This window comes from Exophiala viscosa, assembly GCF_022695815.1.
Source record: "Exophiala viscosa unplaced genomic scaffold EDD37scaffold_1, whole genome shotgun sequence".
Taxonomy (NCBI): Eukaryota; Fungi; Ascomycota; class Eurotiomycetes; order Chaetothyriales; family Herpotrichiellaceae; genus Exophiala; species Exophiala viscosa.
Genome location: NW_026944353.1, coordinates 1,651,020 through 1,670,535, shown reverse-complemented (window position 1 = coordinate 1,670,535; position 19,516 = coordinate 1,651,020). Strand labels below are relative to the sequence as shown.

General features: G+C 51.5%; 10 protein-coding genes across 10 annotated transcripts; 6 read left to right on the top strand and 4 right to left on the bottom strand.

The window, feature by feature from the left end:
• Nucleotides 1-90: 90 nt before the first annotated feature.
• EDD37DRAFT_661006 (uncharacterized protein) lies at nt 91-2,859 on the top strand (the record flags this gene model as incomplete). Its single annotated transcript, XM_062819126.1, has 2 exons — nt 91-132; nt 406-2,859. 2 exons carry the CDS (start codon nt 91-93, stop codon nt 2,620-2,622), a joined length of 2,259 nt encoding a protein of 752 aa, XP_062674878.1. The 3' UTR covers nt 2,623-2,859.
• EDD37DRAFT_31204 (HAD-like domain-containing protein) lies at nt 2,806-3,897 on the top strand. The gene has a single exon (XM_062811341.1). It carries the CDS (start codon nt 2,989-2,991, stop codon nt 3,835-3,837), a length of 849 nt encoding a protein of 282 aa, XP_062674877.1. The 5' UTR covers nt 2,806-2,988; the 3' UTR covers nt 3,838-3,897.
• Nucleotides 3,898-4,815, bottom strand: EDD37DRAFT_31215 (uncharacterized protein). The gene has a single exon (XM_062811342.1). The coding sequence runs from the start codon at nt 4,577-4,579 to the stop codon at nt 3,959-3,961; it is 621 nt and encodes a 206-aa protein (XP_062674876.1). The 5' UTR covers nt 4,580-4,815; the 3' UTR covers nt 3,898-3,958.
• A 435-nt stretch (nt 4,816-5,250) lies between these two features.
• Nucleotides 5,251-7,271, bottom strand: EDD37DRAFT_31014 (3-phytase). Its single transcript, XM_062811313.1, has one exon. The coding sequence runs from the start codon at nt 7,090-7,092 to the stop codon at nt 5,533-5,535; it is 1,560 nt and encodes a 519-aa protein (XP_062674875.1). The 5' UTR covers nt 7,093-7,271; the 3' UTR covers nt 5,251-5,532.
• A 632-nt stretch (nt 7,272-7,903) lies between these two features.
• Nucleotides 7,904-8,668, top strand: EDD37DRAFT_615754 (glucose-repressible protein). Its single transcript, XM_062815622.1, has 2 exons — nt 7,904-8,276; nt 8,330-8,668. Exons 1-2 carry the CDS (start codon nt 8,263-8,265, stop codon nt 8,529-8,531), a joined length of 216 nt encoding a protein of 71 aa, XP_062674874.1. The 5' UTR covers nt 7,904-8,262; the 3' UTR covers nt 8,532-8,668.
• A 76-nt stretch (nt 8,669-8,744) lies between these two features.
• EDD37DRAFT_603897 (uncharacterized protein) lies at nt 8,745-10,002 on the bottom strand (the record flags this gene model as incomplete). Its single annotated transcript, XM_062814694.1, has 3 exons — nt 8,745-8,996; nt 9,055-9,395; nt 9,450-10,002. 3 exons carry the CDS (start codon nt 10,000-10,002, stop codon nt 8,745-8,747), a joined length of 1,146 nt encoding a protein of 381 aa, XP_062674873.1.
• Nucleotides 10,003-10,891: 889 nt separating this feature from the next.
• EDD37DRAFT_31008 (Ca2+/calmodulin-dependent protein kinase) lies at nt 10,892-12,276 on the bottom strand. The gene is made up of 2 exons (XM_062811312.1): nt 11,080-12,276; nt 10,892-11,032 (listed from the first exon to the last, which is right to left on the bottom strand). The coding sequence occupies exons 1-2, from the start codon at nt 12,104-12,106 to the stop codon at nt 10,980-10,982; spliced, it is 1,080 nt and encodes a 359-aa protein (XP_062674872.1). The 5' UTR covers nt 12,107-12,276; the 3' UTR covers nt 10,892-10,979.
• A 1-nt stretch (nt 12,277) lies between these two features.
• EDD37DRAFT_31140 (NO signaling/Golgi transport ligand-binding domain-containing protein) lies at nt 12,278-13,363 on the top strand. Its single transcript, XM_062811329.1, has 5 exons — nt 12,278-12,503; nt 12,554-12,562; nt 12,612-12,831; nt 12,878-13,069; nt 13,123-13,363. The coding sequence occupies exons 1-5, from the start codon at nt 12,466-12,468 to the stop codon at nt 13,240-13,242; spliced, it is 579 nt and encodes a 192-aa protein (XP_062674871.1). The 5' UTR covers nt 12,278-12,465; the 3' UTR covers nt 13,243-13,363.
• An 867-nt stretch (nt 13,364-14,230) lies between these two features.
• EDD37DRAFT_30971 (uncharacterized protein) lies at nt 14,231-17,174 on the top strand. The gene is made up of 4 exons (XM_062811309.1): nt 14,231-15,023; nt 15,077-15,219; nt 15,270-15,579; nt 15,630-17,174. Exons 1-4 carry the CDS (start codon nt 14,523-14,525, stop codon nt 16,860-16,862), a joined length of 2,187 nt encoding a protein of 728 aa, XP_062674870.1. The 5' UTR covers nt 14,231-14,522; the 3' UTR covers nt 16,863-17,174.
• Nucleotides 17,175-19,499, top strand: EDD37DRAFT_30955 (uncharacterized protein). The gene is made up of 6 exons (XM_062811308.1): nt 17,175-17,579; nt 17,637-17,874; nt 17,930-17,970; nt 18,023-18,031; nt 18,081-18,278; nt 18,331-19,499. Exons 1-6 carry the CDS (start codon nt 17,486-17,488, stop codon nt 19,419-19,421), a joined length of 1,671 nt encoding a protein of 556 aa, XP_062674869.1. The 5' UTR covers nt 17,175-17,485; the 3' UTR covers nt 19,422-19,499.
• Nucleotides 19,500-19,516: the final 17 nt, after the last annotated feature.

Below are 19,516 nucleotides of genomic sequence, written 5' to 3'. Positions count from 1 at the left end.
AGTCGTCCACCGCGAAATTGACCTTGTCGAAGAAGGATCGAAGCTCTTGATCGGATCGAATGGAACGAATATAAGGAGAATTACTCGATCATGGGCGAGCAAAAGTTCAAGGCCGTCGAAAGACGTTCTCTGGTAAGTCTTCTTCGAAAGATGTGTTATGAGAATGGAGATACCGGTGAGTCTTGACGTTTTATGGAATAAGACCGATCGGGGATGTGGCCTGACTGCTTGGTTCGTCTGAATACTTGAGGCCCAACATGGCCATGGTTGTGATAGAGCCGCTGATCAAGCATGGGGATATCGTGCTCTCACCTAGAGGTGAGTTCACAGGAAGAATATTGTCCACGTGGACAGCCATGGCAACCGCTCTTCGGTATGTGAGTGTTGCAAAGCTCACATTCTTAGGCCATGCGGATGGATATTGCGCTGCATCCGTCCACCTCCATGTTTTGTTTTGATGCAACAGAATCTAATGTATCGTTCACTCGAGCCACAATGTTCCCGTCTTCCGACCCTGCAATACCGCAAGCTAGATCAGAAGAGTTAGCGGCCGCAAATCGGACACCGCATAACGCTCCACGATTCTCGAACGATAAAGGTCACCGCGAAACCGAACTCGGCAGTGTACAGCAGCACGAGGGGCATAGCGTCATGCCCACAGAGTGGCTTGAGCAGGAGCTCATAGATAAGTCTCGACATCCCAGCGACGCCGAAGCAGGGCATATACATATGCGAGGAGAACCAACCCATCAGTCATGGCAAGAACCTTACCTGCCAATACAAGAAACTGCGCAACAGGAGCGAGGAAACCCGAGGAATGATACCCTGGAAGCTTCGTCGCTGCAGCTCTCAAGTCCGCTGCACAGTCAAAGACCGGCGTTTCCAGAACAAATCCAAGCCAATACTGTGAAGGCCACTCCCAGTGCTAATCAAGCATACAAGATACGTAATCACTATGCGCCAGGACTGGATTCCTTTCTTCTTCAGCAGGAGGCCATGGCCAACCGTCAAACGGGACGTTCGGATATCGATGCCCTGTTCGAGAGCAGTGATGTTGAGGGGGACAATTCCATGCTGCAACAATCTTCAGAGTCATCGCAACATCACCCTCCCATCCCTGGTTTATTTGACCACAGACCCCCCCAACACCAAGCTTCAGAAGCACTTCTGTCGAATGATGACCTCTGGGACGATTCTGGACACCTCCCCGAGATATCGTCCAGGCTAAAGCAAGATCTGGGCAATGCTGAAGAAGTGCTTGCTCGGTTACGAGACGGTGATTGGCGCCACCCGGTAGAACTCCAGACGGCGTCCAGACAGTTCGGCCTGAGCAATGCTAGCAGTGCTGGGACAGAGCCGTTCGGTCCACCTCGGAAGTCCCTGGGCCTGGAATCCCCTGAAAGTGCCGCTACCAGGCTATACAGTGCAGAAGTACAGGAGGAACATCACGTTTCCGCGTATCACGACAACGGGGCCAGCTTGGAAGGTGACAACGAAACTGAAGGTCAAGCTCAATTCCATTGGCTCTCATGTGGCTGCGCTGTCGGGCGTTGTCATTGCCAATCTCCCAGCTTGAACGATACTGACGACCTCGAACGGCAAGCGAACAATGACAACTTCCGGACAGATCCCAGGCCAACTCAGCCGATTGGTCATGCAGCATCTTCGCAGTCGACTGAAGTTGGGTCAAGGCCACCACCCTGGCACTCAGGACTGGGGACAACAAGCACTGGCCCGTCTCGTTCAGACACCCCTCGTCCGCCGATAGAAGACAGAGAGCAACCTCCATTCATTATCTATGATTTGGATGACAAGATCCTCACCACCGTCGAGGGCGAAGCTTATGAAGAGACCACTGCAGGAGAAGACTCACGAGGTGTGGTCCCGCTTCATCATGGTGAACGATCTTCTACGCCATCACCGACATCTGCACGTGGACGTTATCCTGAAGTTCCTGGTTGGGACCACGAATCTGAGGCGAAACATATAGAACGGGAAGTTTCGGTTCCGCCTCCTAAGAGAGAATGGGTTATGCCTCCTCGTGACATGGAAATGTCTATGCCGCCTCGTGACAGGGAAGTGTCAATGCCGCCGCCTCCTCGGGAGACCTCTGTGCCGCCTCCTGAGAGGGAAATGTCCATTCCTCCCGCCGATGTGGAAATGTCTGTCACTGCGGAGGTGGTGTTCGGACAAGAGACGGCAAGCTTTCCACCTGTTGAAAGACCAAATATGCCTCCCATCCCAGACACTACGGCGCCTCTGAAGCAGCCTAAGCGTGGTGAACGACGCAAGTCAGCAGTTCAGGGCGCAAAGGTTGACAAGAGGTCAGTCACAGTGACGAAGCAGAGATCCAAATCTAGGAATGTGACCAGAAAACCCACTGCCTCCGTCGGAAAGCTGGTGGAACAGGCTAAGAAGCTCAACAAAGCTTCCGATGGTGTTGCTGATGACAACGATATGACCAGGGACAAGCCGAGAGTAGCCGGGAAGGTTGCTGCTGCGGTCAACAAGATCGAGAAGCAGGTCAAGCAGCAAGAAGACGTAAAGAACCTGAAGCAGAAAGATGGGATGCCGGTCCGCAGGAGTCAAAGGACGAAAGCGGCCAGGACGTCCGTGCCGTGAGAGGTTTCATTTTCCCCGGGTTTACTGAGGTTGTAATGGCTTTGTCCTTGAGCGTAAGCGTGTTGAGCAGTGGATTTATTAGTCCGTAGCATATCATGATATCATGATACCCTTCTTTTCACCTTGTCCAGGCACATTGTAAAGAAGAGAGTGTTCCTAGACATGAAAGGTGGAGGTGTACCCCGGACTTGGCGGATTGTAAAGCCGACCAAGATCGATCGGCCTCACTACCTCCACCAGACATTCCCATGATAGTTCAACCGTCTCATCCCATACCCAAGTCTTCAGGCTAACATCGATCTTCCAAAAAGCGTCACTCCACTGACCTTTCGTCTCGTTACGCCGGCTCGTGCGAACATACGGAAAATGGCGCTACCCATGCCCGACCCGACCGTTCCCCCACTCCCACTGACCGAATACAAAGTCCTCTCCTTCGACGTCTACGGCAGTCTAATCGAGTACAAAGGACACATCCTAAACTCATTTCAGCCTTTGCTATCCCGTCTCCCATCATCCTCACCATATCTAGACACCACACCGTTATCAACCACGATCCCAGACTCAGCCAGCGTCGGCTCAGTCGAGTTTCTCAAGGTCTTTCAGAAGCAGGAAGACGCCATCAAGCTCGAAAAGCCGACCAAGCGGTTCGACCAGATCCTGACCGAGATCTGGCGACGTATAGCCAGAGAGCTTAACGTCCAGTCCACCGAGGAAGAAGCACAGCGGTTCGGCAGCGATGCCAATATCGCCAGCTGGCCTACTTTCTCCGGCACTCTGGAAGCTTTGACGTCGTTGAGCAAGCACTACAAACTCGTCGCCCTATCCAACATCGACAAGTACGCATGGTCGATCACATCGTCCTCGCCGACCAGCAAGCTAGGCGATGTCGAGTGGTGCAAGGTCTTTACTGCAGAGGACTTTGGCGAGGATGCCAAGCGTGCCGATGAGATCAAGTTGGAGACGTTGATCGAGTACTGCACTGCCAATGGAGTGGAGAAGAAAGAGATCCTGCACGTTGCTCAGAGTCTGGGTCACGACCAGGCCCCAGCGAATAGGCTGGGTTTGAGCAGCGTTTGGCTGATCGGAGATGGACCACGATGGGGGAAAGAGGCTGAAAGCAAGATGGTCTTGGAAAAGAAGCTAGTGGGGTATGCATGGCGCTTCAACAACTTGAAAGAGTTTGCAGAGGAAGTTGAAGGGGCTGTCAACGAATAGAAATGACTAACGATCCTTGTCATGTTGTGCGGCAACACTGTTCTGAGAACGCCATGCTTCAAGCACAACTAATGTCATCGGGGCGAAAGGACAACCGTCGCAGTCGACCGCCTCGTAATGGCTAGTTCCCTCTCTTCCGCGACGTAGCCTTGACTCCATCACCCACACGTTTCAAGAACGTCCAGCTCTTCCGATCATCCTCAAAGTCAAGATAGCCATCGAACCGCCGGGCCTTGGTATATTTGACAATCTTCCGCACCATCTCCACTACGTTCGACATGTCCGCAGAATCTGGAGTCTCATACTCACTATCACTCGAGCTCAAACTCTCAGCATTCACACCATTGAGGCCAAGAACTTCCGGCATGGGTAAGACTTGAATATAACTACCACCCGCACGGGGCAGACGCGAGATGTCGCAGACAGTCGAGCTGGCGATGTAGACTTGCGGGACTAGCAATACGATCTGCGTGCGCGGTTGAAGCAGCATTGTCGAGATGGTTGTGTATGTCTGCGGGAATCTGAGAGAAGCCGTACTCGGGCAGGACAGCAGGTATGTCCTCGCATCGATCGAGTCTTGTTTCAGTTTTCGAAAGATGGAGGTGTTTGTGTCGTCTTTGGATTGTTGTTTTCGGAATCTGGAGCTCTTTTTGCGACTGTCTATGCAGTTGCGCTCGCATGTCAGGCTACATTTGCCTGTGGAGTAGGCGAAGTCCCAGCATGATATGCCCTGGGTCGCCATGTTGGGGTCGAGAGTCGAGGAGGTCGTGACGACAATGGACTTTATCTTCGCTCGACGGTTGCCCTGTTTGCTTGAGTGTGGTTTGGGAGAGGATAAGCCGTTCAGTCAACTGCGTACAGGTGCCTGAACAAAAAAAGAATATGTGTCTCGTGATGCTGAGACTTGGAGGCTGGGCTGTTCTTGGACGGTCTTGACAATCCTGGCAGTGTGCACTAGGCTGTCAGGGCTATAACGAGTTCGAAGCGCTCATGGTAAAGCTTCGTATGTGGTAATCGCTGTGTGATCGAGCTGTATTTAAGTGCTGTGAAAAAGGGTGGAGTGAACGTCTCCATGGTATGGGGAAGGGAAGAGATATAGTTAAAGGCAATATCACGACTTCCAAAGAAATCGCGCTTGGGAACCTACAGGACTTTCCCGATCAGGATACTGCAGATACCTGGTAAGTGTCTGGTTTGTGCCACTCGCGCTCCGATCATGCAACAAGGGAGATCTCTCGGGCAAGGCAGACCACAAACATCTCGTGACATTCCTGTGTGTGACACCGGATCAGTAGGGATGAAAATGCGGGTAGGCGGAAATGCACACCTCGGTGCCACACCACAGAGTGCACGGGTATTCTCGGCATGGCGACTGGCAGAACATTAGTATTTTGATGTGCCAGACTTCGCCAGAAGTTCTCGAAAAGCATGAACTTCAAGCCGGGGGAGAACGCTGTTTATGCAGAGAAAGAATGATCACTCGTGTCGGTCGTCAGGGTCCCAGTCAAGCCAGGGTAGCAAGGATGAGGGCTGGGGGACATCGACAGGGGCCACCCCAGCCGAGGCCTCATACCCCAAACCGACTATGCACCGTACTATAACAAGCTGCCATAGGCAATAAGAATATGTACATTGTTCGTGATTAACTATATACACTTTTGTTTGAAAATGATGATTTGGTCATGCTTCCCACCCTCAATACGTGGGAACTTTCACCTTGAAGACTAACACTTGGTTGTCGAGGCTGTACCCGCTCGCATCCGCGTACGGAAACTTTCCACCGTCCATGAACCCATTTTGTGTGATAAAGTCATTATCACTCAAACTGAAGATAAAGTACTCTCCGTCAGACTTGGTGTATCCATCCTTGCACAGGGATGCAGAAGGATTGACAGGAACCATGGCAATGCTCTCCCACTTCTCGTTCAACAAGCTCGAGTTCTGAGCACCACCGTTGTGAAGTCCAAAGCGGTTGAGCTGGGAGTTCACATTGAAATCGAGCCACGAACAGTAGGTGGCTGGGATCACTGCAGTTTTCAATACACCTGTCGAGTTACCCGCAATGGAACAGTTGAAGCAATCGTAAGTCGTGCCGAGGGTGTTTGTAGCGTTGGAAATATCGAAGACGTCGATGTGGCGATAGAGCGAGGTCGAACTGCTTTGCCCGTGACCTGCATTGGAATCGCGGGCTAGGACCAAGAACTGCATTGGGCTGATGTAGTGCACTTCGGACTGGGCTGCGACTTTGGTGTTGTTGGAGTAGAATGGCAGCTGCACGGCGTACTCGGCTTTGGCGATGGGGTTTGATGGATTGGAAATATCGTACTCAAGGAATCGGGTGTTTCGACGATTGGCACTCTTAAGACCACCATCTTGGTCCAAGGCAGATTGCAGCAGAACGTAGAGAGTCTTGCCATCAGGAGAGGCTGTCAGTCCTTCGAAGCCCTGATTGTCGTCACGTCCAGTAGGGTTGGATGCGGGAATGATGATTTCATCGGGGTTGTAAATCGGTGGACTGTCGGCGGAGAATGAGTCACTTCCATTGCGGAGAGGGATGTATGCAGGTGGAGGGCGGATCGCTGAGAGCAGGTGGCCAGTAGGAGAGAAATGGTAGACGTAGGGTCCATATTCGTCGGAAATCCAGAATGAACCGTCTGCGGCTAGCACCAGACCTTCGGAGTCCAATGAAATGCGATGTCCGCCGGTGCCGTTCAAACCGAATCCGTCTCCCGTATAAGTGACTGATGGAAGCTCCGGGAAGCCAGGGAATGTCAAATAAGGTCCATGGACGTCGGCGTCCAGTCCACTGAGAGGTGAGCCGGAAGGGTCGGTCAACAGAATCGAATCCAGATATTGAAGCTGTACATTTGGAGAGCTAGGGTTCTGGACGGTAGAAGTGTAGTTTGGTGAGAACGTGATTTCAAACTTCTGAACACGAGACTGGTAGTTGAGGGTTCCGTTGGTATTCCAGCCGCGGTCTGGGATAGCGTAAAGAATCCCGCTGTAGACTCCTGCAGCGTTCACAGTCCATGATTTTGGGTCGAAGGTGGCACTGCTGCCGAAACCTCCAGCGGTATCGCCAAACTTGTCACGAAAGTCAGATGGAAGAAAACCATAGCCGGCCAATTGTTCGTAAACGAAAGTCTGCCCATTGCATGTCGTGGTGTTCACTGCACTGTCAGCAGTCCGTCGTGCGGGAGATGCCACTGCAAGGCTGGCACAAAGAGTGGAGAGGATAAGAGCTTTGACGCCCATGTTGATTGGTGATGGCAACACTTCGAAATATTACTGGAGGATTTGGGATTGTAGGCTCACCGAAACGAGTGAGGAAACAGACTCTGCGACAAGGGAAGACGATTGGATTCATGCAGAAAGATAACTCTCTTTATGCTCAGGGATGCAGCTCATTGAGGTATACCAGCGTAAATTGGAGGATACCTAGCCCCAGGCACGTGTTGGCCTCAATTTCGTTGATTCGTGACACCATTCCAGCTTAATGAAGTCAATGTATACAAATTTGCTTGGCTTCAGCCATTCTCAGGCAGATCGCAGATGGGTGGATTGAGGAAATGCAGGACCAGCAAGGATGAAGAGAGAGAAGAGAGGAAGAGGGGATGACAAGTCAAATGTCTTACCCGACCTCAACAATGAAAGTACTCACATCATTCGGTGTTTGGATCGCAATTGCAGATTGGGAAGGTGCCTATTCTGAGCATGTCATTCTGCAGCGAGATTCCAGCAGGGGGCACATTATATTTCTGGTTCGAAACACACGGTTATAGGTTTTATACTTCATTTGTGCCTGACTCCGACACTCGGCCCCCAGTTGTGTGGCTTTACGCTTTACGGTGTGCTGGGCAACAGCAGGCGCAGACACACCGCTGTAGCTGCGAAGGCTGACTGACGGAAGCTTGAAGGATAGGTCAAGAAAGCACTAGTCGTGCTTCAAGCTCGAAATGGTGGGCACACGTGGCCTGAACAAAATCAAAGGCTCGATCTGTGGATATTGCGATTTAGCGTTGGGCTTGCGTTTCCTTCCTCGATGGTTCTCCTGCAAATTGAAGATCGTGAAGCTGTACGAAAGAATGGCGAAATGCGGGATGGCAAAGACGATCGAGAATCGCAAAGCTACATATGCCAAGGCGCGTTCCTGGAGTAATTCTGATTGGTCTGTGCCTAGCACTGATGCATTTTGATTGGACCTCAAACGTCATCGATGACGTCGGTTGCTCCTCACAATGGAATGCAGGATGTGCACCTGACCGTCACTTGTTTGCCCCTCGAGGGGTTTCACTGTGTATATAAGCTGAGAAGTATCTCACTCTGCACTGGATCTCTTTTTTCCATATCACTCAAAGCAAAACTCCAACTTCCAGAACAAACTTATCACACTACCAAGTCAAAGACTTCAAACAACCATTCATAATGGATACCATCAAGTATGCATCTCCTGATCCTCCCTGGCCATGTACCATACTGACTTGAAGTTCAGGAACACCGTCAACTACGTCTCCGAGTCCATCCAGGGCGCCGGCAGTACTGCCTCCAAGGAGGGCAACAAGAACGTCGCCAAAGACTCCAACGCCAGCCTCAGCACCCGTGCCCAAGCTGCCGGTGATGCCATCGGTGACAAGTTCGACGAGCAGGCCCACGACCGCAAGGCTGATGTCCACCGTGAGGCCGCCAAGCACTAGATGCATCTATGCATGACTGCATGATGGGGTTTGAAAGAATTCAGAACAGAAGCATTATGATACCCAACAAACAAAACAACATCAGGTTGGACGTCCCTAAGACAGGTAGATAGTCCGAATAAATTTCATTGAAAAGATCCGAACGCATTCGTCATCCGATAGAGTAGGCATTTGTTTTTTTCATATATCGCCTAACCGCGCATATGTCTTAAGTCATCGATGACCCTCAAGTGCATGGGCTGTCAACTCTCGCAATCGTTCTCGTTCCAAGGGATGAATAATTTTGAGAGCGGCATCCACATCTCTCCTTCGATTTGCCATCACTTCGTCCACCTCATTTTCTGACAAGTAACTTGGAGGTCGATAACCCATTGTCTGATGCACTTGATTCAATGCTTCATCATAAGTGGGCGTCAGTGGCGATGGCACTACCTCTTTCCAATGGACAAGATCAGGGTTGATTCTCTACAAGACTAGTTAGTCGAAACCTGGCGCAGCAACCCTCATAGGACGGACAACATACCATGCTCGTCCGGTCGTTCCCATAGACTGGGGGCGGTATCTTAATAGGAACTTGATCGCCTCTCTCAAGGTCAGGGCCGAGCCCATCCGCCGCCATATGTATCGGGATGGGCTTCTCGGGTTGTAGTTCATCCTCCGGTCCGGCCCGTCTGGATTGTGCGTTGCTGCGTTCTCTTCCATGTCTATGCACTGCTCGTCGTCTCTTTCTTCTCGGGCGCCGCTTGAGCATCAACATGCTGATGAACTGGTGGAGGAAGATTCCAGTCAATATCAGGATCAACACAATGGACATGACGTTAAACATCGTTCCTTGGGCGATTTTCCTGAAAGTCAATACGAGATCTGTTGCGTTTTAGCATTTCTCGTGTAACGCACCAGCAGCGGAGGTCTACTCACATATCACCACAGACACAAGAAGCGTTATGCCAAATGCAAAACTCATCCTTGCCTTTGTGCTGATCTCTACATCGCGAGAGGAGGGTTTCCTTCTTGAGGCAGGTCTGACGCCGGTCCTCGCTGAGGAGTGGGTGCTTCGAGTACTACCGGATTGTGTGGAGCGTGCCCTGCGGCTGCTGGAGATAGACCTGGAGTTGCCGAGATTGTGGGCATCCGGATGTCCTCCCGTGGTCCGATCAGAGAGGCTACCGCCGTACATATCGGAGACTTCGTCCTGTTCTCGTTGCTGCCTCAATAATAGGGGCACCTGACCAGGTCTTCCCGGCCCGTGCTCGATGACTGAACGTACCGAGCTGCGTGATCTTGTATTGTGAGGTAAGGCTCCGCTGGCAAAGGCGCTCTCTCGAGCCGAATATCTGGACGTTGACAGGAACAATGGCACGACGAATGTTTTCCCAGGTGTCTTGGTAGAGCTGGCAGAGCTGTTCGTGTTTTGGTAGGCCAGTTTGGTACTCATTGGTAGCAATGGTCGAGAGGCGGCTGTCCTACCCATTTCACGGAAGCATGGGAGCAGTGCTTGTGGGAGATAATGGTTCGAATGACAAGTTGTCCGTCCCATGGAAAAAGTAGCGTAGAGGCAGAGATCTTAAGCGAAAGAAGCAGTAAGGGAAAGACGCGTTCTGTTCGACCTACCAAGACTTGACAGTGAATGGCACAAAACACAACAACGTGTATACGCGTGAGCTGATACTGTTCAGTCTCGAAATGGCCATCATGGCGACCAGATGTCGATGAAGTATGGGACTTTGCATTTGTTCCATCTCTGGGATGCAAGGGAGGACAAATCGCGTTTAAATCTCAGCGGATGATTGCTGTGAAACAGTATACCTTTCTAATACGGATATGGTAATCGAACTGACACGTTGTCAGGCCCCAAGACGCATATCAGTGTATTGGACATGGAAACGATTCGATTCTAGCATACAATCGAACGTGAGGAGGTGACAAGTCAACAAGATGAGGACGCGTTTGTGAAACATGCGCGGTTGAGATGCGCACTTTTCCGGCTTCTTGGCGGCAAATCCATGCCAACCAATACTTCGCTACCACTCGGTCTCGAGTACCAATGATGCTATCATTTCATGATCCTCGTTCTCATGAGTCTAGACTTTTGCCATAGCAAGCTCCATGGTCGGCGACCTATATCACGCTTGGCGTTGCTTTGTTGAAAGTGATACCTTTCATTCGGGGGGCTTGCGCTTGCTCTCGCCCTTCTCTGGTGACCTCGCATTCTGGCATGTGTCTGATCAGTTGAAAGCTGATGACTACTGCAGCAAGGTGAACCAAGAACCATTGCAGCATCCTGTCAATGCAGCGCGTGCAATGAGGTCATTGAGCAATTCAATCTTTGTGGACAAGATTCCAGTGGCACTCCAAGCTGTGATATCGTCTTGTCGTCGTACTCATCGGCCGCCACAGAGGGTCGCTGTTACCATGGTATGGATATTAAAAGCCTGCTAGAGGTTTGCTTCACCTTCCAAGCTCACCAAGAAGGATATTCCGATCCGTTGAGCCAGACACAACTAAACCCTGTCAGTGGCAGAATGAACATGCTGGAGAAGACACTTACTTATAGGCTCTTCCGTGGGTGAAAATCGCACATCATTGACCGTGCCTTTGTGGCCAGGTAATTTGTACAAGAGTTTGGCTGAACGAGTATCCCATACCACAGCCGTCCGGTCACCAGATCCAGCGCAGATTCTATCTCCTTTAGGGCTCCAGCTGGCTCGAATGAGATTCTTCTCAAATCCTGCAGGTGCTCCATCATAGGTGCGTACAGCTCGGTCGACGGGAGCAAAAGGTCTGATATCCCAGGTGCGGACCGTTGAGTCGTGCGAATTGGACAGCAATGTTTGCGAATCCGGCGAGACTTCCAGTGATGTTATGGTGTCTCCGTGACCGCTCAGAGTGTAAGTGACCTCCATCTTACGAGCGTCCCAGACCTTGATGTCATTGTCGATTCCGCCCGAGTAGATTTCGTGGCCTTGCTCGGCCATGACGACTGCTGTGATTGGGAAGTCGGTTTCAATGTAATCCACCGCAGCTTTTTGCCGAGGGTCCCATATCCCTATACACCCATCATCGCTACCACTCAGCAACAGATCTTGGCCGCGTCTGCTTAGATCGACGCAGTTCACCACCTCTTCGTGACCCACGTGTTTCCGTATTCTCAAGCCTGTTTCTAGATCCCAGCTTGCAACTGTCATGTCGGCGGAAGCGGAGTATATCGTTCTCGAATCTCGAGACCATTGTAGGTCAAGTACTGCGCCTTTGTGGCCAGTCATGATGCCATAATTGTCGCACTGTCCGTATGTGTTCCAGAGCATTATTGATCGGTCCATGGAACCTGAGGCTATATGTTGGCCAGTTGGATCGAATCTGACTGCAAATATCTCGCCAGAGTGACCTGTCATTTCCATAATTGGTGCATTAAGGGCGCTTGTGCGTAGACTCGAAGGCACAAGGGAGCCATCTTGACCTTTCGCACCAACTGTCAAGGCTCGACTGTCCTTAAGGTCTGCATTCGATCTTTGTCTTTTGACCAAGGCCCCCGACTCGCTGAAGCTGTCGGAGGCTTGTCGCTTGACAGAAGCCATGCTATGCAGATTATGAGGCGGGTGGGAGGAGGCAGCTGCAGGTCACCGCTGGTATGTATGTTCGGTCGCGCTCATGTATTCAATTTTTGGACATCCAGGAACTTTTTCTGGCCCATGAAATGAAATCGCAGCCTTCTCCAAAATCCTCAAATTCCACCCCAAACTCAGGTGGACCCCTGCTCACCCATTGGTCATTGCCGCTTTAAGCGACAAGGGACAATTCATTGTCTTTCACTTCCTTCTCCTGCTCTATCCTCATGCACTTGTCCAATCTCTGATATAAATCAAACCTGTCCAGAGACGAAGTGATGTGGGCAGGCTCGATGGTCATTCTGCGCTAGTAAAAGCCTTCGGACTCGATGGCGTCAAGCCAGAAAGCCGCCCGCGTGGGCGAAGAGTAAGTCCATTCCCATCGCTTGCCATCACAGTACTAAGTCACCTGAACAGGATCTGGAAGTAAGAAAGTGTCTTTGCTTGATCCATTCTGGTGGCTCATATACATCAGGACTCGCGTCGATAAAGTCAATGCCGAACTCGTGACTCTCACCTACGGAACCGTTGTTGCACAGCTGTGCACCGACTACGAATTCGATTATACCCAAGTCAACCAACAACTTGACAAGATGGGCTACAATATCGGAATGCGTCTCATCGAGGACTTCCTAGCAAAGTCCAATACGGGCCGTTGCGGAAACTTCAGGGATACAGCAGAGATGATTGCTAAAGTCGGTTCACCAGGAATTCTTGCGTTACAAGGCTAACCCGTTCAAGGTCGGCTTCAAAATATTCCTCAACATTACTCCGACAGTGACAAACTGGACTGCGGACAACAAACAATTTTCGCTTCTGTTCGACGAGAATCCGTTGGCCGATTTCGTTGAGCTCCCGGATGATGGAAGGGCCCAGGACGAACTCTGGTTCTCCAACATCCTCTGTGGTGTGCTACGTGGAGCGTTGGAAATGGTCTGCCAAAGCTGTTTCGGCTTGATACAACCACTGCTGATTTATATATTCAGGTCCAAATGTCCATTGAGGCGCACTTTGTGAGCGATGTCCTACGCGGAAACGATGTCACGGAGATGCGGGTTACTCTGATCCGCTATATCGAGGACGAGATGCCGCCGGACGACGAATAGTCCCAATGGCCATTGTGTGTTTATCGGGACGAGTCAGCGGCGAACATGGGCGCTTTCTGCTACTCTTCGATGGCGACACCCATCGTCGTCGAAGCTGGCCCATCAAAGATCATGGGAAGCCAGCCTTGTGTGGTCACGCAGGCCTGCCAAGTCACGTGATTGGCGGCCCCTTTTTCCTTAAAGAGGTGTTATAGAAATCAATTAATTGATTGCCGGAGGATCTCGCCACCCCTGAGGCAGTTTCAGCAGGAGGTGCCGGGAAAAGGAGACATTTGAGTCCTGGCGGACCCAAAGGAGATGACCAGATAGAGCCCGGCACATTGATGAAAATGCGCCAAAAACATGAGTCCTAACCTTTCTGAATTTAATGTTTGTATTTTATGTAAATGATTACTACTATTCTATGATGATCGTTGAGGTGAGGTTGTTGTATAAGGTGCCTCATCACCCCACCATCGGTAGCCCCGATTCGAGATAAGCGTGCTTCTTTCTACGCGGGGCCGATGCGTAGGGCTGGGTCAATTAAGTCTCTGAGTGGCTGGTCGGCGGTCAGATTAGGCCTGTCTGTCTTGCCTTTCGGCTCTCCCTCTTCCCTTCACTCCCTTCTGGCTCCCGATCTTTCTCGCCTTGCCTGCGCCCTGAATCTCTGGGGCCCTGACCTTTGGAGGTTCCTTGCTGTCAGTTCGCAGCGCTGAGACCGCAGCCTAACCAAGCACCCCGAATCCTCACGATTCTGAACCTCACTTTTTTGCCTTGCCCACCACCACCTGTCGCCTGTCGCCACATCAGGTCCTTCTTCTTTACTTTCTCCATCCTATACGCTTGTGCTCATCGCTTTCAACTCCATCTTTCGGTGTCTCGATATTCGGCTCAGAACTTGCAGTCCACCAGCCCAAAAGTCCTCGACTGCATCCCCTGTCAGGTACAAACCGTCCTGCGCTCCAACTTAGCCCGGCTTGCCAGGTCCATCCCGATAATTCGTGGCGGGCGCGTTTCGTCAAAAGGACCTCTCTCAATCCTAGGTCACCTCAGTCGCTATACTCGACAACATTCAATCACCTCTGCAGCTCATTAAACTCGATCCGAACATGAGACAGGCTCTGCTCTCTTGAAGTCGTCGTCGGTTTTGCGACCGGCTCTCCGCATCTAATCTGCGAGTGCTTGATCAATCGACCTTCCCAAGACCCACCTAACACTCATCCTGCGATCGAAGTCTTTCGGCCTCTCACATACCTCACTATCGTTCGCTCGGCTCCCCGGCTCTGACTTCCTTCTCATACATGATGAATATGGCCGGCATGAATCCTGCGGCGGTGGCAGGTGGCCCCGTCGGAGGTGGCATGATGATGAACAATGGTAGCCCGGCGATGCAGGTCAACACAACCACCTCCCCGGAACAATTAAAGGCCCAGCTCAACACCTACATCTACGAGTACCTTCTCAAGCTGGGGCACTACGATATTGCTCGAAGTCTGTTACGTGAAGAGAAATTCGATGTTCGAACCAAGCCCCCGGTCAAGCAAAGTCCCGGCCGCCGCAAAGACGCGGAAGTCAATGGGGTAGATGCAGATGCCATGGACACCGACCTCAAAGATGATATACCTGATGACATACCTCGACCCGTGCACGCAAGTGATTCGAGCACGCCTGGCTTCGGCTTTTTGTTTGAGTGGTTCAGCATATTTTCCGACCTTTTCACTGCCCACCAACGATCGAGTAAGATGCAGGGAGGCCAAGGCGCAAACATGGGTCCAGCTGCACAATACTTGATGCAACACCAGGTAAGTCTGGCAAAGGGTTGATGTGTTGACCGCCTCGGATTAATGATGTCTAGAACATGCAGCGCATGAGAGAGAACCAACAAAACCAGAATCTCGCTCGGCCGGGCATGATGAACCAGAACCAGTTTGCTATGCGTGCCAACATGCGCAACAACCTGATGAACGGTAACATCCCACGAGATATGGCCAACAAGATGTGAGCTTGCAGTTGCCCCTTTCCACGATCAGACCACTAAACTTTTGCAGAACCCCTCAGCAAATGCAGCAAATGAACAAAGCAGCAATGCTTCAGCAACAGCAGCAGATGCAACGGGAGCAAGGCGACGTTGACATGAACGGCCGTCCTTCGTCTCCAGCAGAAGGCGAAAACGGTGGGTCACCGTCCAAGAGGCCGCGGCTCGAAGGTCAACAGTTCAACGGTGGCATGATGCCTAATGTGCGGCCAGGAATGCCCAACGTGGCACCTCAGAACATGATGATTCAGAATGCCTTCAACCCCAACATGAACAATGCCCAGTTTCGACAGAACGGCGCTATGCCGCAGAAGCCCATGCAGGTAAGTCGTACCCATTGATGCTGCTACTTGCTGTCACTGACGACACAAAGGCCAATATGGCCAATGGCATGATGAACATGAATGGCGGCTCGCCCATGATGCAAGGCATGAATCCCGCCCAGTTTAGCGACAATATGCAAATGGAAATGTACAGGCAACAAGGAATGGGCAACCAACAGATGCAAGGTACACCGGGCGGAGGCCAGAGCGGCAACCACGCCCTGCAAGACTACCAAATGCAGTTGATGCTGCTCGAGCAGCAGAACAAGAAGAGGCTGATGATGGCGCGACAAGAACAAGACAATGCTGTCAATAGGGATGGTGCTCCTATGGTTGGCATGCAGCCCGGCGGTATGTCACCATCAGGCAGTCGCACAGGCACTTCGCCAAACCCTGCGGATCAAATGAAGCGAACACCACAGATGGGAGGAATGCCAGGCTCACCCTCGGCTGCTGAGGCAATGGCCGGAAGATCACCAGCTGGCATGAACTTCATGAATGGAATGCCGACGTCTGACTTCAACCCGGCCATGTTTATGAAAGACAACCAAGGCATGGTCGTGCCTGGCGGCCCGAACATGGGTCGACCGCCTACTTCTATGGAGATGCAACAGGCCATGGCTCGTCAACAACAGAACAGAATGGCTGGACAGTTCCAGGGAGGTCAGCCAATGGTCCAGCAACCGTCCCAAGGCCAGCCACAACCGATGGGTACACCTGGACAAAGGAACGAGATGCCACCTCCTCAGGCTCCGGTAGCCAATAGCGCTCAACGCAATCAACCAGGCTCTCCCCAAAGCAACGCGCCTCCGACGCCTTCCACAGGCAACAAGCCGAACCCGAAGTCGAAGAAAGCCAAAGAAGACAGCAACAAGAAGAAACCTGCAAAGAAGAACTCGACAGCGAATGCCCCCACCGAGAATGAACCCCCTGCCACTCCTACGCCATCGACGCCAATCACCCCAGTGCACCCACAAGGCTTCAACGGGCCGGCTGGCAAGGCTCCAGCTCCTGGCATGCCCACGGCTAACCAAGCTCCTCCGCCCGCTCAGACAATGCCTCCCGTTCCACCACAAATGCACCAGCCCGATCTGCAACCCAACTTTACTGACAACTTTGGTCCGGATCAGAACTTCAACCTGGACTTCAGCACACTGGAGAACAGCGATGTTCTTGAAAACTTTGATTTTGATAGTTTCCTCAACACGACAAACGACGACACGTTCAATTTTGACGGGGCCATTGGTGTCGGTGGTGATTTTGGTCTAGAGCCTGGCGAATGATGGGCGTCCTTGACGCCTTTGTATCACTTATTAATCCGCTGGCGTTCTGTTTCTACACTTGTCTCTCACGCATGGATGGCGAGGGTGCGTGGTTGCTCTTTGGAAATGCTGATCTTGACATATTTTCTTTCCTGGTTACAATACCCGCTGCTCGGACGAAAAATGACTTATTGATTGGACATAAATTTAACGGGTCAAATGTGTGTGTGGTATAGGCATGGGATCTTTCAGGCGTGTTATCTCATGTGGCTTTACTGGTTGTGCAGCAATTCTAGGAAGAAATCTTCGAGTATTTACATGGCAGTAGGTCTATCAACCTCACTTGCACCTTCATTTTTTGAACCTTTTGGATCTTGTCTCCTTCGCCACGGATCGTCCTTGCTGTCAAGTGCTTCGAGCACGATACTACACAAGCCTGTGCTCGCACCTGCTCTCACGTCAAACTGCTCGAGAATGGGGCAACGACAAACCAATGGTTGCATTCAGTTTCACCCATGTCCCTTCTCTAGATCCTTTCACCAGTTTCGCCATGATTGCAAAAGCACCTCGAGTCCTTGTGGTCTATCCTCACGAGTCTTCCTGAGTCATATGCGGAACGCTGAAGTTCGGACAAGGTAACAACCATGAGGTACCAAACCTGGGACGTGTTGTTGTTTCCTGGAGACTCGAAGGTGCCTATCCAAGAGTTTGACACGAAGTGCTATGCCATTGACCAGAGTGAGTACTTCAGACTCTCCCGGAGGGATCGGTCGACTGACCTGCTGACTATATCAGACGTCCGAATTCCTGCTCTTCCTTCCGTGGATGATGTCGACCCGAAAATGTTCGAGTCCATGACTCTCACCCCGATCCTGACTTGTTTCGTGGCCAGCCTCGAGCGTGGTTCGTCTTTTCGACTTTCGATTCACAGCTGGGAGCAGCCAAAACCGTCACGTCGTCTTTTGAGCTACAAAACACCAGATGAAGCAGTTCTATTCGAAGCCAGGGTCTACATCGATGGCATACTGATGGCGTACGTTCGTCCATTGTAAGAACTTCTGGTGTGCGAAGCTGACAGCAGTCTTCAGTCAGCAAACATTCGAGGACGGCATCTGGCCAGAGGTCATTGGTAGGTCACTTGAATTTCTGAAGTTCACACTATCAGCTAACAATGCGTTCAGGAGACAAAGGTTCATCTCAATCGCGCTCATCAAGAAAATACTAACATGCCTGTAAAAGGACATCGTCTTCGCTTCCCTAAGTTTCACAGAGAAATCCTTCAGCAGCCTCAGTGGGAACCGGGTGATCCTGTCGGCCGGATCAAAGTTGTCATATCAGAAGGGGTGTTGAGAGAGACAAGTCCTCCGGCTGCACGAGACCTCATGTTCGATCGACTGCGAGATGTGGTGGCATTCTCGTTCCAACACGCGCCTCAAAGTAAGTTGATCTCATTGTGGAAGCTTCTGCGCGCGAGGCTCACAGGGAGCAGACATTCTCGAGTACTCTGGCATTGCCTGGCCAAATCCTGGACTTTTCGGGAAAGCATCCAAGCGATCATTGCGGCCACCACCAATTGGCGAACGTCTTGCCCCTGTTGCTGGTCACGAAACTCACTCGCACTCACCAAACCGTACAGTCACAGCCATCAGAAGTGGTAGACCGTCGTCGAATGGAGTGAACAGTTTCCAAAAGCGGCTCAACGCGCAAACGTTCTCCGACTTGCAGTCAGACCCAGTCAGCAAAGTGACTGATTTCCAAATGAGAAAGTGCTCACCCGAGAGCGGAGACAGCGCTGAATCTGAAGACCCTTTTCTCTGTCCGCCACGTACATCAACGCAGCAGAGGCGACTACAGCTACAATCGAGCAGCCACGACGTTCCCATGCCTGACTACAAGACGGATAACAGCGCAAGTTATACAGAAATGTCAGAGATCAGCTTTGCGCCTGTCAATTTTCTCAAGCATATGAATCAGGCCAATCCAGCCGAAATCGTCCAAGCATTGAGTCCTGCTCGACAAGAGGCGCTACTAAAGGCACTGAGTGTTTCACAAAGCCCGGCTCAAGGCACGGATCCTCCCACCAACACTCCTTGTTCAACCTCGGAGGACAACCGTCCACAGTCCGCTGCCGACCAAGAGGCCGATGCGCTCAATGAGCAGACGCAGGTTCAGAAGATTGGGCTAGATGACAACTGCGACGACAGCTCTTGGATCAGGATTGTGGATGACAAGGAACGACACCCCAGCCAATCTTTGGAAATCAACACTGAGAACAGAGCAGAAGGAGCAGCCGCCATGAATCCCCCGATGTCTCGGATACCAAGTGATACAAACAAAGATCACAGCCTGGCACTGCTGGGAGCTAGATCGAAGTCGCTGAATACCATCAGGGAAAGGTCGCTTTCCAATCCGACAAAGCGCAAGCATGGATCGCTGTCTCCAGCACTTGGAAGCGGTACCGTGAAGGAGGCCATCGCTGTGGTCATCGAGTCTCCGTTTACGTCACCGGGAGAAGGAAGCAAAGCAACCTCTAAGCATACTACACATGGCACGGGTCGGATTCCATTGCTGGTGGAGTGAACACGAGAGCCGTGACTATGTCCCATCCGAAGCAAGCGACAATTACATCCACATGGTCGGTGTAGGCGGAGCTGCCTTTGGCCCAGTAATCTTTG

What these genes read in the sequence shown, in the direction of transcription:
- EDD37DRAFT_31140 (XM_062811329.1), top strand. Translation starts at nt 12,466, where the DNA reads ATGGCGTCAAGCCAGAAAGCCGCCCGCGTGGGCGAAGA. An exon ending in CAGCAGAGATGATTGCTAAA is followed by an intron (nt 12,832 to 12,877) that starts GTCGGTTCACCA and finishes AACCCGTTCAAG; the next exon opens with GTCGGCTTCAAAATATTCCT. An exon ending in TACGTGGAGCGTTGGAAATG is followed by an intron (nt 13,070 to 13,122) that starts GTCTGCCAAAGC and finishes TTATATATTCAG; the next exon opens with GTCCAAATGTCCATTGAGGC.
- EDD37DRAFT_31008 (XM_062811312.1), bottom strand. Translation starts at nt 12,106, where the DNA reads ATGGCTTCTGTCAAGCGACAAGCCTCCGACAGCTTCAGCGAGTCGGGG. An exon ending in ACCCACGGAAGAGCCTATAA is followed by an intron (nt 11,033 to 11,079) that starts GTAAGTGTCTTC and finishes GACAGGGTTTAG; the next exon opens with TTGTGTCTGGCTCAACGGAT.
- EDD37DRAFT_30971 (XM_062811309.1), top strand. Translation starts at nt 14,523, where the DNA reads ATGATGAATATGGCCGGCATGAATCCTGCGGCGGTGGCAGGTGGCCCC. An exon ending in CGAGATATGGCCAACAAGAT is followed by an intron (nt 15,220 to 15,269) that starts GTGAGCTTGCAG and finishes AAACTTTTGCAG; the next exon opens with AACCCCTCAGCAAATGCAGC. An exon ending in TGCCGCAGAAGCCCATGCAG is followed by an intron (nt 15,580 to 15,629) that starts GTAAGTCGTACC and finishes GACGACACAAAG; the next exon opens with GCCAATATGGCCAATGGCAT.
- EDD37DRAFT_31215 (XM_062811342.1), bottom strand. Translation starts at nt 4,579, where the DNA reads ATGGCGACCCAGGGCATATCATGCTGGGACTTCGCCTACTCCACAGGC.
- EDD37DRAFT_31204 (XM_062811341.1), top strand. Translation starts at nt 2,989, where the DNA reads ATGGCGCTACCCATGCCCGACCCGACCGTTCCCCCACTCCCACTGACC.
- EDD37DRAFT_31014 (XM_062811313.1), bottom strand. Translation starts at nt 7,092, where the DNA reads ATGGGCGTCAAAGCTCTTATCCTCTCCACTCTTTGTGCCAGCCTTGCA.
- EDD37DRAFT_30955 (XM_062811308.1), top strand. Translation starts at nt 17,486, where the DNA reads ATGAGGTACCAAACCTGGGACGTGTTGTTGTTTCCTGGAGACTCGAAG. An exon ending in GTGCTATGCCATTGACCAGA is followed by an intron (nt 17,580 to 17,636) that starts GTGAGTACTTCA and finishes TGACTATATCAG; the next exon opens with ACGTCCGAATTCCTGCTCTT. An exon ending in ATCGATGGCATACTGATGGC is followed by an intron (nt 17,875 to 17,929) that starts GTACGTTCGTCC and finishes AGCAGTCTTCAG; the next exon opens with TCAGCAAACATTCGAGGACG.